The sequence below is a fragment of the Silene latifolia genome, chromosome 11 (genome assembly GCF_048544455.1).
Source record: "Silene latifolia isolate original U9 population chromosome 11, ASM4854445v1, whole genome shotgun sequence".
Taxonomy (NCBI): Eukaryota; Viridiplantae; Streptophyta; class Magnoliopsida; order Caryophyllales; family Caryophyllaceae; genus Silene; species Silene latifolia.
This window is the reverse complement of record NC_133536.1, coordinates 89,259,035-89,274,099: the sequence shown is the minus strand read 5'-3', so window position 1 is coordinate 89,274,099 and position 15,065 is coordinate 89,259,035. Positions and strand designations below refer to the sequence as shown.

The following is a 15,065-nucleotide window of genomic DNA, read 5'->3' as shown; positions in this document are numbered from 1 at the left end:
ACCCCATTGTACTACTTAGATTAGCATGCTCTCTTAATACTTCTTTAATCAAGTGGTAATCAATTAGTAATCATTCCTTAATCTTGTAATCAACTCTTAATCTAGTCTTAATACAAATCTCAATACTTAATCTTTCCTTAATTTCTCTATTGTTCATCATTTATTTTGGGTAATTAGAAGATCATTTGGGTTTATTGGGAGATTGACAACCTTCCATCAATCATCAAGTACTTCTATTATTCTTTGCATTATTATTTTGGAATATCCATTGGTATAATTCTCTTAATCCTTGCTTTAATTATTGTTAATCATTTTCATTCATTCATCATGTTTTGTCTTGTTAATATGATTGACAACCTTGTTAGCATGTTAAACTTGATCATGAGTGAGTAGTTTTCTTAGCTAGGGTTAATGGGTAATTAGGGGAAACCAACATGGGGAATGATTCATGCTTAATCTAATATGTTCACATAATTTATTTTCTTGCTTATTGTGATTTCAACTTATGCACATGTTATGTTTGATGAAATGCGCGCCTATGAATCCTTGCATTTTTTACCCATCACTTATCTTTTCAATGAGGCTTGTAAGACATAAACCAACTCGAGTCTCATTAGACCATGCATAATGTTGAATAGGAAGTATTAAGTCGACTTGTAGGTGTTGTACAATCTAATCGATTCGGCTCCGGGACCCAAACCTTCTTAGGGATTGTAAGATATACACTAACTCGATCCCATCACAACAATAATTGCTTGCTTATAATTAGAGAACATGTTTGTATGATCAACTCCCATGAATCCCCTATGAACCCATGATACCCTAGTGCTTTTAATCAATTGTTTACACCTTCATTCTATTTACCTTGCTTTGTTTTTATTGTTGATTAGTTTTAATTGATCTCCTATCTCAACCCCAAATTGTGACACCCTAAGACACGACCATTTACAATTGAAAATCCTACATCAATACCCGTCCCTTGGGATCCGACCTTTACTTGCCTCTTTACTAAGAGTAGTTGGTGAAGTTATAAATATTATTTTGGTTGGGTAACTTTTGACGACGAGTTTTAAACCTTCGAACCAAAAATGTCGCCGTTGGCGGGGACGGTGTTAGCTTGATTTGATTTTTATTGATTGTTGTTAGTTGTGGCTTTCTTTACTTTGGGGAAGTCAAACTCCTCAAGGTTGTTCTAATTGTTTTCAAGTTGTTTGATATTTTGCATGTCTAGGAGATCACAAGGTAACTTGTTACCCATTGATCTTGAAATTGAAAGAACCTTGACCAACAATAGAAGACTTGCTAGAAATACTTCAAGAGTTTTAGGTATTGGTGAGATTGTGGACATTCAACCAAATAACATTGAGTTTACCAACCCTTTTGCAAGAGACGGAGAGGACAACCCAATACGAAACCCACCACAAAATCAACCCACAATGCCTAATTTCTCATCACATTCCGTACCAACCGAGGAGAACCTACCAAATGGTACTCCTACACCACAACATTTAACCGGTAATTTCATTGCCAAATCCGCATTCATACAATTAGTTGAGAGAAGTCAATTTGGAGGGATGCCTAGTGAAGACCCTCATTCTCATATGGAGACTTTTTGTGACTATTGTGATGCGATTTCTCAAACCGGAGTTACTCAAGACCAAATTTGATGGGTCTTATTTCCTTTTTCTTTAATTGGTACCGCGAAACAATGGTTGAAGAGCCTAGACAAGGCTACTCTTAGTATTGATTCATAGAAAAAATTGGCACTTGCTTTCTACAAGAAATTCTATCCTCCGGAGAAGACTAACATGTTGAGAGCCCAAATCACCGGGTTCAAACAAAGGGATGAGGAATCTTTGTATGAAGCATGGGAGAGATTCAAGGGCATTTGTCGATCTTGTCCACACCATGGATTTAGCGAGTGGTTTCTTATACAACAATTTTAGAATGGTCTATATGAAGACTCCCGAAAAATTCTCAACATAGGATCCAATGGTATGTTCACCGAAGTTGATGACAATCAAACATGGAACAAAATTGAGGAAATGGCGGTCCATAACTCGCAATATAGTAGACCTCGGAAGGCTACTAGAGGAGGAAAGCATGAGGTGGACTCCATTACTCAATTGGGTGCTCAACTAAGCACTCACATTGACACCATTAATTTGAAGTTTGAGAAGGTCGTGGCTAAACTTGAAGAGGCCTCCAAATCACCCAAGCAACATGTTAATGCCATGATGGCATCATCATCAATTCCAAGTGGAGTATGTGAGAATTGTGGAACTTTGGGACATGACCAAAGTGAATGTAGGGGATCAAGTGAACAAGTGAATGCTTTCCAAGCATACAAAAGTGGCACCCCTTATTCAAACTATTACAATGAGAATACAAAATTCCACCCCAATCTTTCATACAAAAGTCAAAATGTTCAAAACTCTCAAGCATACACCCCACCTCCAATGAGAAACCAAGCTCAAAGACCCTTTTACAATCAAAACCAAAGTTATCAAAATCAACCTCCATATAATCAAACAAATGACCAAGGTTTTGATGTTAAAAAAGCGGTCCTCCAAATGCAAAAGAATCAACAAGAATTTTTCACTCAAATGCAAAAGGATAGCCAAGCAAAAGACATCACAATCAACAACATACTAGCTCACACAAAGATGTTGAAAACCCAAATGTCTCAATTAGCCTCTTCTAGTTCTCGAAGACAAAAGGGGCAATTACCACCTCAAGGTAATCCCCTAAGACATGAGTCGGTGAGTGCCATCCATTTGAGAAGTGGTACTAGGTATGAAGGACCAAAGAAGCCAATTGAGGAAGACATTGTGGAGGCTAGTGACAAGGAAAGAGTTGTGAAGAGCTCTAAGGAAGAAGCACCCACCATCCAAGAGGTTTCAAAGAAGAAAAATGAAGAAAAGGCCAAAGAGAAAGAGCCTATTGTGATAATACTTCCATTTCCAAGTCGTCAAGCTAAGCCTAAGCTTGATAAACAATTGGGCAAGTTCATGGAAATTGTGAAGAACTTGGAAGTCTCAATCCCATTCACCGAATTGATTAATCATGTTCCGGCCTATGCGAAATACATGAAAGACATTCTTACAAAGAAGAAATCCATCCGGAAGCTTGAGACTATTGCTTTCACCAAAGTTAGTAGTGCAATTCTTCAAGGAAGTTCCCCTCCAAAGCTCAAAGATCCGGGAAGTTTCTCCATTCCATGCACCATTGGCGACACTACAATCAACAAAGTATTATGTGACCTTGGGGCAAGTGTAAGTGTCATGCCATACTCGGTATGCAAAAGGCTAGGAATGGGAGAGCTCAAGTGCACCAATATCACGCTTCAAATGGCGGATCGATCAACAAAGATACCTTTAGGGGTATGGGAGGATGTGACGGTACGAATTGGCAAGTTCTTCATCCCGGTAGACTTTGTTATTGTAGACATGGAGGAGGATTCCAACATCCCTATCATTTTAGGAAGACCTTTCTTACACACCGCGGGAGCGGTGATTGATGTGAAACATGGAGAGCTCACACTTGAAGTAGGAGATGAAACAATCACTTTTAACCTTGACAAAACAATGAGAGCTCCCCGACTACATGAGCCATGTTTCATGATTGATCATTATAGTCGAGAAAGTGATAGGAAGAAGTTGGCATCTCAATGCAAATGACAAGCTATGGGTAAAGAATCACCACCCAAATGGGAGAAGAAAGTGGATAATCTCCAAGATGCTCCATCCAAAGAGCAATAAAGTTTCAACAAGAATGAGAGCTTGAATAGCTCACTACCACTCATGACAAGAGAAGAAGAAGGCCTCATTGGCCATAATGACAAGAAGAAAGAGGAGTTGTTCTCATTAACTCATGATACTATTGGGAAGCAAGCTAATGAATTATGTGGTCTATGGGATGATGAATTCGAAAGATTAATCAATCCTTATATTGGCAATGCTATGACCGTGGACCAAGGCTTTGGTGACCATTTCTACTCAAGTCACCATAATGAAGAACACAATGTGTAAAGGACTATTGAAGATCTTTATAATGACAATGAACAAGCCTTCGACTACTTCTTCAAGGTGTTGAGCAACATCAACAACACCTTGGCTATGCCTCCTTGACATCTCATACATGAATGAGAGTTTGGTGGAGTCCTCCCTAAACCACCATTTGTAAATATTCTAACCCTTTAACTTGCATTTTACTTATTGCATTTTTGTCAGTTTTTGGATTTACCATTTTACTTTGATCAAGATTATCATTTTGAGAGAAAGTGAGGGAGGGACTTAAATGTTTCTTGATGTGTAGTGTTTTAACCTAGTGTGGGGATAGCAATTTCCTAGGCTATCCAAGCCTTCGTAGTGCCCCCACAATGAAGACCAAAGGAACGAAGACGGAATGACTTGGGTTATGGAAATACCCACTGGTGGAACTGAATCCGTGAGGTACAAGAGCAATCCGAGCGTCTCAAGAAGAACCCGCTCGTCCTGGATGAAAATCCGAGCGTCCTGACTGAAATACGCTCGTCCTGGCTGAGCTGGAAAGGAAGAATTTGCACTGGGTAAGAATCCGAGCGTCTCCTCAAGAATCCGTTCGTCTCAACCCAAAGACGCTCGTCTTAGAGAGAATCCGCTCGTCCTGGTTGCACCAAAATCTGGGATTTCACTCTGACCTGGAATCCGAGCGTCCTCAAAAGAATCCGCTCGTCTCCAGACAACAATCCGCTCGTCTCCTCCTGAAGACGCTCGTCTCAGCACGGGCTTCATTTCTTAAAACTGACTGAACTAAAATCCGAGCGTTCCAGAAAGAAGACGCTCGTCTCCCCCTACTGAAATTCAAAAACACGGGATTTAAATCCCCTTTTCCCACTTCATTTCCTTCATTTAAAACAAACACACATCCAAAACCCTCAAAATCCTCAATCCCTCCATCCACAAAAATCAATTTCCTCAACCAAATCAATTCCAAACTTCCTCAAAACTCAAACAAATCACTCCTATATCAACAAAAAGCCATCTTAACATCCAAATCCTCAAGAATTGAATCGATTTTCTAGGATTAAGGGCAAAATTCGAAAATCCTAAATCGATTTGGGTTTTATTGAAGCTTGAGCATAACACAAGAATTCAAGCAAATCTTTGGTTGTTGATACATACAAAGGAGAAGAACAATGGCTAGGACCAAAGGTGGAAGCAAGACATCCACAAAACAAAACCTTTCCAAAAGGCAACAAGCACTTCAAGCTTCCAAGGCTTTGGTAATACATCAAGCAAGAGAGGAAACTCAAGAAACTCTTATTCCTATGGTGGAAGCTACTACTTCTATCCCAGTTATTGAGCAACTAGAAAAATATCCGGAGGTAACTTTCACATCCGATTCTCATAGGAAAAATTTTGTGTCTCTTGCTAAGAAGTCGGTTTTACCCACCAAGTTTATTTGCCAAGATGCCTTGACCAAATTGGGTGCCTTGAAAGGACCAAGAACTTCTTTGAGTCTATGGGATTGCTTACATTGTTTGATATGCAAGAATTGACCTACCCCTCCCTCACCTTGGAATTTCTAAGCTCATTGAAAGTTACAAAGGTGGAGACTCGAACGAACATTGAATTCCGCCTTGAGAATGTGGATAGAAAGATGGGCTTTGGTGCGTTTGGTAAAATTTTTGGTCTTAGTAATGACTCGACCTATGTGAAGAAACCTCCAACAAAATATGATCCCGCTCCTTTATGGAAGGCTATTACCGGAAGAAAGTTTACGTCTTACCATGATTGTCGTGCCCTTTATGTCCACCATCCGGGTATAAGGGTATGGCACAAGGTTGTTAGGAACACTTTAATTGCTAGGAAGGGGACTAATCATTTTACCGAACTTGATTTCATCTATCTCGAGTCAACCTTGAATGTCGATAAGAAGTTCACCACGAGATACAATATTCTCCAACTTTTAATCGAAAGGTGGCTTAATATTGACCATGGCAAGGAAGGTGCGGCCTTTATAGTAAATGGGGGATTGGTAACATGGTTGGCAAAGCATTTCAACCGGAATTTCAGCAAAGATAACACTTATAAACCGGTTAAGGAAGACCACCTCATTGATCTAGCCACTATGGTTCACAAATTCCATTGGGTCAAGAACGACAATCTTTACAACAAATTTGAGTGGCTTACAAAAGATGCCAAGTCCTTCATTTTACCAAGCAAAATATGCCGACTCAATGTCCGTAGGACAAACTATCTTCTTCCACTCTCCGAGGAAGCCGAATTGATTATACAACAACAAACGGAGGACATTGCCGAATCCTCATCCTCCTCTATTGTCACTCCACCCTACCCGTTTACCTACCAAGAATTCCAACCTGAAGATGTTGCGGTAGATAATGATTACTTGACTCTATTGATGCAACACATGCACAAGCAAGCCTATGAAGACCGAGTCAATACATATAGAGCTCAATATCCGCCCCTCTTACACCTAGCTAGGCAAGGACTCCTTGACCCATCATGTCCTTTACGTAGTTGGGCGGATAGGAAATTCTTATTTCCTAATGCTCCTAGGGATGCTAGCATGGGTGATAAGGAGGTTGTTGTTGAGAGTAGTGAAGAAGAAGAAGAAGGTGAAGAACAAGAGGGAGGTGAGGAGGAAGAAGAAAGCTCGAGTGATGATGGTGAAGCCTCCGGGTCTATGGAGGTAGATGGTGATGATGATGATGCTAGTGAAGAAGTTGATGATGAGGATGATGATGGAAGCGATGTCGCCATGAGCGACGATTGAGGGATTAGACAATCTTTTGGAGGATACCACTACCCATTGTGAGTTTCCTACCCCTCCTTTTAGCTTTGTCTTTATAACATTTTTAATTTATTCTTGATCATGAGTATTGAGTCCTAGCACCACATAGAGGACTCCCACCCCGGTCTCATTGAGGTGTCTTTTATTGCTCCCACCATGAAAAATCCAAAATGACAAGTTTAGTTGCATGCATAGCATTTTTATGCATGAATTCCCTCACTGTCACTTGGTTTGGGGAAGTTCAAGCATAAGCATTGGGAGTTAATTTAAATTATGCTCTCCAATCAAACAAAAATTCATGCATCATATAACATAGCTTAGTTTGCATTCACTTTTGTTTATATATCATATAGTTTGCATTTAGTATAGAAATCATGCATTTTCATATAGTTTGCATAATTTCCTATCGTATTGGCCATTGAGGACAATGCACATACTAGTGTGGGGATGGGAAATTCTAACATGACTTATAAAACAAAAATGATAAAAATTGAAAATTTTTGAAAAATACAAAAACATGTCTTTTTATTTCATAAACAAAAACCCATAAAAATTTGAAAAATTGAAAAAATCAAAAACATGTTCATTCCTTTATAGTGTAGAATTGTATATATTGTATATATTGTTTGTTTGTTTGTCTATCCTTTTTCACATTGATCGACTGCGCCACATCGGAGACATGAGGATCATGAAGACCGCATGGTATGATCTTTCCAATCTCCTTTTTCCTCTTTATGTTAATGACTATGTGGCTTTATTTTGATTGATGCGGTATGAAATAATGTGATTATAGGATTGCATTTAGCTTATATGGCATACTAGTTGGTAGAAGCATATGCATTAGGTTGCATAAATTTTAGTTGCATCATGGCATGTAGTTGCATTTTGGAAATTTTTTGTGAAAACATCTATTTGGGAAACTTGACAAGTGTTTATAGGCCCTTATAGATACTTTTTCTTTTTGAGACTTTGCTTACTAGAATGCTTGTAAAACACCCTAGTATGTGTCATGCTAGTATCCTTTGACCCATGGATTAAGGCCTAGTCAAGAGTACCTTGTGGTGTGATAACTCCTTGGCTGCCGTTTATTCCAAGGTGACCCTTGAAACCATGCAACCATCATCCACGTTCTACCATATATTGTCATCAAAAAGGGAATGGGCACAAAAATTGTTCAAATTTGAGTTCAAGAAATGAAAAGAAAAGAAAAAGTTTGCAATTGCATCAAAGAAAAGAGGAGTAACAAAAATGAAAACTCCTATGCTTCAAATATAAGGCACCCTCGTTACTAATTGGGGTGACTTTGAAAATGTTCAAAAGAAAATGCAAAAGTTGAAAGTTGTCAAGTATTGAAATGCCAAACATCAAAAGAAATGGCAAAGAAAATGTTCTCAAAATGTCAAATTCCAACAAAAGCAAACTCCCATATGAAACTCATATACTATCGACCCCTTTTCCATCGAATCCACTTTTATGCATGGTAGAGAGGGGACGACCCTTCTTCTTGTTTAGGCAAGAAGGGGAATTCCGCGATCCTCCAGTGTTTCTAACACCATAGGGAGACTACTCTTGACAAAAGCATTTAACAATTGAGGACAAAGGTACCCTAGCTTGACACAACTTGGAGGTGATTTATTAGTATCCTTCTAGGCTTAGTAACTTGAATAAATTGTATCTATAATGGAATGTGTACCATTAGATTGTTTCCCTTGTAAATAATTTCCGCCACTTAGATGAGGAAAGCGGCTATTCTTTTGTAGATGCATCCATTACTTGTTTTATGTGCTTTAATGATTGGATGTGTCGCCATTTTGACAAGACCCACCTTGCCTTGCAAGAAGGCATCCTACCTCATGGTTGTCTTGTTGTGAGTTGAAGGGGCGGAGTGAGACCTGCTAATTGTCTCACATCGGCTATATTAGTAGGTTAGTTTGAATAAAGGTCCTAGTTTTTGTCACCTATTTACTCGGGACGAGCAAAGGTTCGGTTTGGGGATGTTTGATGTGACTCATATTTGGGCACATTTAGTCCCCGAATCTACCTCGTTCCTATGCTTTTTAGTGCATAATTGAGACGTTTACTATCTTTAGTTTCCCACTTTGCATATTCTTTGAGGTTTTGTTTCCTTGGTAGGAGAGGAGTGCAAACCTTGCATTTACATGGCGAAATGGAGCTAAATTGATCGCATATAATGACCAAGCATTAAGGGGAAGACAATACTAGATGGCCTATGTAGATAATGAAGTAGATTGGGCAATGACGAAAGGATCCTTGCATCCCTAGATTGATCCTCGCGGATTATGAAGGAAGAAAAGAAGAAAAGCTGCCTGCCATGGGATCCGAGCGGATCACAGACGATCCGAGCGTCTCCCATCACCACAATCCGAGCGTCCCGTGCTGAAGACGCTCGTCCTGAAACAAGATGATCCGAGCGTCTCCCCTGACAATCCGTTCGGATCTTACAACGGGGAACCCGTGCCTATCCCAAAGACGCTCGTCCCGTGCCAAGACTAGCAAAACGGAGATGCTCATCTCCTTGGAGAGGAGCATTTCCTTAACTTTTCTTAAGGACTTAATAGTCATTTAAGCCCTTAGTAACCCTAATTTATGTACCTAATCTTTAGTATAAATACCCCATTGTACTACTTAGATTAGCAAGCTCTCTTAATACTTCTTTAATCAAGTGGTAATCAATTAGTAATCATTCCTTAATCTTGTAATCAACTCTTAATCTAGTCTTAATACAAATCTCAATACTTAATCTTTCCTTAATTTCTCGATTGTTCATCATTTATTTTGGGTAATTAGAAGATCATTTGGGTTTATTGGGAGATTGACAGCCTTCCATTAATCATCAAGTACTTCTATTATTCTTTGCATTATTATTTTGGAATCTCCATAGGTATAATTCTCTTAATCCTTGCTTTAATTATTGTTAATCATTTTCATTCATTCATCATGTTTTGCCTTGTTAATATGATTCACAACCTTGTTAGCATGTTAAACTTGATCATGAGTGAGTAGTTTCCTTAGCTAGGGTTAATGGGTAATTAGGGGAACCAACATGGGGAATGATTCATGTTTAATCTAATATGTTCACATAATTTATTTGCTTGCTTGTTGTGATTTCAACTTATGCACATATTATGTTTGATGAAATGCGAGCCTATGAATCCTTGCATTTTTTACCCATCACTTATCTTTTCAATGAAGCTTGTAAGACATAAACCAACTCGAGCCTCATTAGACCATGCATAATGTTGAATAGGAAGGATTAAGTCGACTTGTAGGTGTTGTACAATCTGATCGATTCGGCTCCGGGACCCAAACCTTCTTAGGGATTGTAAGATATACACTAACTCGATCCCCATCACAACAATAATTGCTTGCTTATAATTTGAGAACATGTTTGTATGATCAACTCCCATGAATCCCCTATGAACCCATGATACCCTAGTGCTTTTAATCAATTGTTTACACCTTCATTCTATTTACCTTGCTTTTTTTTTTATTGTTGATTAGTTTTAATTGATCTACTATCTCAACCCCAAATTGTGACACCCTAAGACACGACCATTTACAATTGAAAATCCTACATCAATACCCGTCCCTTGGGATCCGACCTTTACTTGCCTCTTTACTAAGAGTAGTTGGTGAAGTTATAAATATTATTTTGGTTGGGTAACTTTTGACGACGAGTTTTAAACCTTTGAACCAGTTCTCCTACGGTCCAAGTAAGGCTATATGCAAACTCAATTCATTGTTCAACTATATGTAATTCTTAATCGATCCCCTCATCTCGACTAGGGCACAAGAATACTACGTAATAATATAGCAATACGACTCATGAGGACCGAATTACGAAATTACTAGAACTTACAAATATTGGGGTGTGAATTAAGACGGACTGCCGTTCGAGTCCCGCGTCCCTTCAATCCCTTCTTCACTCGGCCTTCGATGGTAAAGGATGTCGATTTGTTTGTGTTTTCATCTTAACTGATAAAAGGGTTTATGAATGATAGGGATGGGGTTTATATAGGCTTAAGTTTAGGATTAGATTAAGAAGCAATTAAAATAAACAAGCCCATAACCACCCGTCTGACACTATGTCGATCGACCTCAACCCAATGTCGATCGACAGCCCTGATAGACGAGCAGAGCACACTATCTCGATCGATAGCCCTAATAGACGAGGTCACATAACACATTATGTCGATTGACCTCAACCCCATGTCGATCGACAGCCCTGATGGACGAGGTCACACAACACATTAAAAATTCAGTATACAAAGGCACCTTCACTTATACATGACGAGCTTACTAGTCTTATAAATACGGGGTATTACAGTCTTCCCCCCTAAAAATGAACTTCATCCCGAAGTTCGCACACCCATCAACTAACCCAAAATCCCCATATAAAACAATACATATGCAAAAGTGCACACTAACACGCGAAATTCCTTAATAAACTTGTTTTGTGACATACCATCCCCCTAAAAAGAAGGTTACGTCCCCGTTACCTAGCTCATACCTGATTAAAAAGTTATGAGTACATATCTTTCATCTTATCTTCCACTTCCCAGGTTGCTTCCTCGACATTATGGTTAGACCGCAAAACGTTTACTAGCACAGTCTCCCCATTTCTTGTCTTTCGTACCTTCCGATCCAGAATTTCTTTGGAAACTTCCACATAACTCAAAGATTCATCCATCTCTATGACGTCTGGCTTAAGTATGTGAGAGGGTCACTAACATACTTCCTCAGTTGTGACACATGAAACACGTTATGAACTCTCGCTAGAGCTGGAGGTAGTGCCAACCGGTAAGCCACTTCCCCAACTCTATCAGTAATCTCATACAGTCCTATATATTTCTGGCACAGTTTACCTCTCTTCCCAAATCTCATGACACCCTTCATTGGTGACACCTTTAACAGAACCTTATCCCCAACTGAAAATTCCATGTTGCTCCTCTTAAAATCAGCATAGCTCTTTTGACGATCCTGAGCTGCTCTCATTTTCTGACGGATAATGTGCACTTGCTCTACCATCTCCTGAATTATTTTAGGCCCCAACACTACTGAATCAGTCACATCATCCTAGCAGACAAGACTTCTGCATTTCCTCCCATACAAAGCTTCAAATGGCGCCATCCCAATACTAGCATGATAGCTGTTATTGTATGAAAATTCTATCAAGTCCAATCTATCTTCCCATGATCCACCAAATTCTAGCACACAAGCTCTCAGCATATCCTCTAAGGTTTGGATAGTTCGTTCAGTTTGCCCATCTGTAGCTGGATGAAAAGCAGTACTCATCTTCAAGGTCGTACCCATAGCACTCTGCAACTCCTGCCAAAATCGCGAAATAAATCTCGAGTCCCTGTCAGATACAATATCCTTACGCATGCCATGTAATTTCACTACACACTTGCAATAAGCCTTTGCTAGCTCAACTTTGTTCCAAGTATCTTTCATGGGTATAAAATGAGCACTCTTGGTAAGGCGGTCCACCACAACCTATAGCATGTTATTTCCTTTCTGTGTACGAGGTAACCCCACAATAAAATCCATGGAAATACTTTCCCACTTCCATTCTGGTACATCTAAGGATTGCACTTTACCTTGTGGTCTTTTATGCTTCCTTTCACTCGCTGGCAAGTCAAGCATCGCGCCACGAATTATGCCACCTGCTTTTTCATACCCGGCTACCAGAAGGTCTTCTTAAGATATTTATAAAGTTTATCTCCCCCCGGATGCACAAAATAAGGAGTATTATGTGCCTCAATCAAAATATTTCGCTTTAGCTCTTCATCATCTGGTACACACCATCTCCCTTTGAATCTTAGGCTACCATCTGTATGAATTTGGAACCTTGACGGCTCTCGCCTCTCTACAATGGCACGCCAACCAACCAACCTCGAGTCAACACTCTGTTTTTCGCGAATTTCCATATAAAGTTCTGGTTCAATGGTTAAATCACTTACCACATCCCCCTTTCTGATCATAGAAATGCCCATCCTTTTTACTTCATCTCGAAGCCTAACTTGTGACATAGCCATACATAAAGCATGTACTGATTTCCTGCTTAACGCATCAGCTACCACATTTGCTTTACCCTCATGATAGATTATTTCCATGTCATAGTCCCCGATTAGTTCAGTCCATCGCCTCTATCTCATATTAAGCTCTTTCTGAGTATAAATATATTTCAAGCTTTTATGATCAGAGAATACCTTGAAGGTTGCGCCATATAGGTAGTGCCTCCATAGCTTCAATGCAAAAACCACTGCTCCCAGTTCCAGATCATGAGTTGGGTAGTTTTCTTCATAAGGCTTCAGTTGACGTGAAGCATATGCGATGACTTTTCCATTCTGCATCAACACGCAACCCAATCCATTCTTAGAAGCGTCAGTGTATACCTCAAAATTCTCACTTCCCTCTGTCAAGGCCAAGATAGGTGCCGTAGTTAAACGATCTTTCAGAGTTAAAAATGCTGTTTCACAAGCCTCATCCCAGGTGAATCGGTTCTCCTTCCTCATCAATGTCGTCAGTGGTTTAGCTATCTTTGAAAAGTCCTTGACAAACGTTTGGTAATACCCAGCTAGATCCAGAAAACTTCTCACTTCAACAACATTCTTTGGTGCTTCCCACTTAGACACCGCCTCAATCTTGGTAGGATCAACAGAAACTTCCTCCTTGGATACCACATGACCCAAGAATGCCACCTTCTCTAACCAAAATTCACACTTACTCAACTTGGCATAAAGCTGGTTATCTCTCAGAGTTTGCAATACAATCCTCAGATGCTCCGCATGATCCTCCCTGTTCTTCAAGTATACCAAAATATCATCGATAAAAACAACGACGAATTGATCAAGATATGGATTAAATACCCGGTTCATTAGGTCCATAAACACTGCCGGTGCATTAGTTAACCCAAAAGGCATGACCACAAATTCATAGTGTCCATATCGAGTTCTGAATGCTGTCTTTGGTATATCTCCATCCTTTATCCTCAGCTGATGGTATCCCGATCTCAAATCGATCTTGGAGAATACCCAAGCTCCACTCAATTGATGAAAGAGGTCATTAATATGTGGTAGAGGATATCTGTTCTTAATCGTGGCATTGTTCAACTCTCTGTAATTGATGCAAAGTCTTAAACTCCCATCTTTCTTCTTTACGAATAGAACTGATGCACCCCAGGGCGATACACTTGGTCTAATATACCCCTTGTCAAGCAACTCTTCTAGCTGTTTCTTCAACTCTTCCAATTCTTTAGGTCCCATGCGGTAGGGAGCCTTAGAGATAGGTCCCATACCAGGCCTTAACTCCGCACTGAATCCAGGTCCCTCTTCGGTGGTAACCCAGGAATCTCCTCAGGAAATACATCTGTAAACTCGCTCACCACCGCAATGTCTGTCGCATTCAGTGTCTCAAGGCTTGTATCCCACACATGACATAAGATCATTGGACAACCCTTTCTCCAACAAGACTTGAAGGTAGTTGTTGATATAAGCTTTATTCTTGGTTTCACTACAAATCCCTTATATGACACTCTAACTCCTTTAGGTCCCTTAATATACACTTTCTTCTGATGACAGTCAATATGGGCTCTATATGCACTCAGCCAATCCATCCCAAGTATAATTTCAAATCCCCCCAAAGGAAAGTCGATAAGGTTAGCAGAAAACATAACTTCTCCAATCAGGACTGACACATTTTTATACACTTTTCGACACTTAACTGACTCTCCAGAAGGTATTAAAACATCATCCGTTATATCCTCATAATTAATTAACCCAAGGGTCCTAGCATGTTCACTAGATACGAAAGAATGGGTCGCTCCCGAGTCGAACAAAACAAAAGAAGGTATGGAGTTAACTAGAAATGTACCAGTACTCACGTGAGCATCATTCTCTGCAGCTTCTTTCCCCATCATAAACAGCTTACCACTTGATTTACCATCATTCTGAACCGTGCTAGCCGAAGTAGTTGGCTTGGCACTACTAGCTTGATTTCCTCCATTCCCCGATTTCTGGTATGATCCACCGTTGTAGCGACTCTGATTGTTGTTGTAATTACCGTAACTCCTCTGATTGTTGTACTGGCCCGAGGGCCTGTTACTAGCATAACTCGGTGCTGGTGTGCGATAACCACCATGAGCTCCTCCTCCATTCCCATTCCGCGGTGCACTCCTGCCCTCAAAAGCTCGATGACCCATCTTTTAATAGTTATAGCATTGCCAAGTGCGAATAGACCCTTGG

General features: G+C 39.9%; 2 protein-coding genes and 1 non-coding gene across 3 annotated transcripts; all 3 read right to left on the bottom strand.

Moving 5' to 3' along the window:
• Nucleotides 1-1,808: 1,808 nt before the first annotated feature.
• On the bottom strand, nucleotides 1,809-1,915 carry LOC141615665 (small nucleolar RNA R71). The gene has a single exon (XR_012530073.1). It is a non-coding gene; the product is annotated as a small nucleolar RNA R71 (small nucleolar RNA).
• Nucleotides 1,916-11,511: 9,596 nt separating this feature from the next.
• Nucleotides 11,512-12,273, bottom strand: LOC141613652 (uncharacterized). Its single transcript, XM_074432396.1, has 2 exons — nucleotides 12,034-12,273; nucleotides 11,512-11,850 (listed from the first exon to the last, which is right to left on the bottom strand). Exons 1-2 carry the CDS (start codon nucleotides 12,271-12,273, stop codon nucleotides 11,512-11,514), a joined length of 579 nt encoding a protein of 192 aa, XP_074288497.1.
• Nucleotides 12,274-12,503: 230 nt separating this feature from the next.
• LOC141613651 (uncharacterized) lies at nucleotides 12,504-12,935 on the bottom strand. The gene has a single exon (XM_074432395.1). The coding sequence runs from the start codon at nucleotides 12,933-12,935 to the stop codon at nucleotides 12,504-12,506; it is 432 nt and encodes a 143-aa protein (XP_074288496.1).
• Between the last annotated feature and the right edge of the window lie 2,130 nt (nucleotides 12,936-15,065).

Excerpts from the sequence above, each read along its gene's own strand:
- LOC141613652 (XM_074432396.1), bottom strand. The coding sequence starts at position 12,273 with ATGAAAGATACTTGGAACAAAGTTGAGCTAGCAAAGGCTTATTGCAAG. Across the intron at positions 11,851-12,033 it reads AGGATATGCTGAGAGCTTGT|GAGATGGTAGAGCAAGTGCA; the intron begins GTGCTAGAATTT and ends AAAATAATTCAG.
- LOC141613651 (XM_074432395.1), bottom strand. The coding sequence starts at position 12,935 with ATGGAAATAATCTATCATGAGGGTAAAGCAAATGTGGTAGCTGATGCG.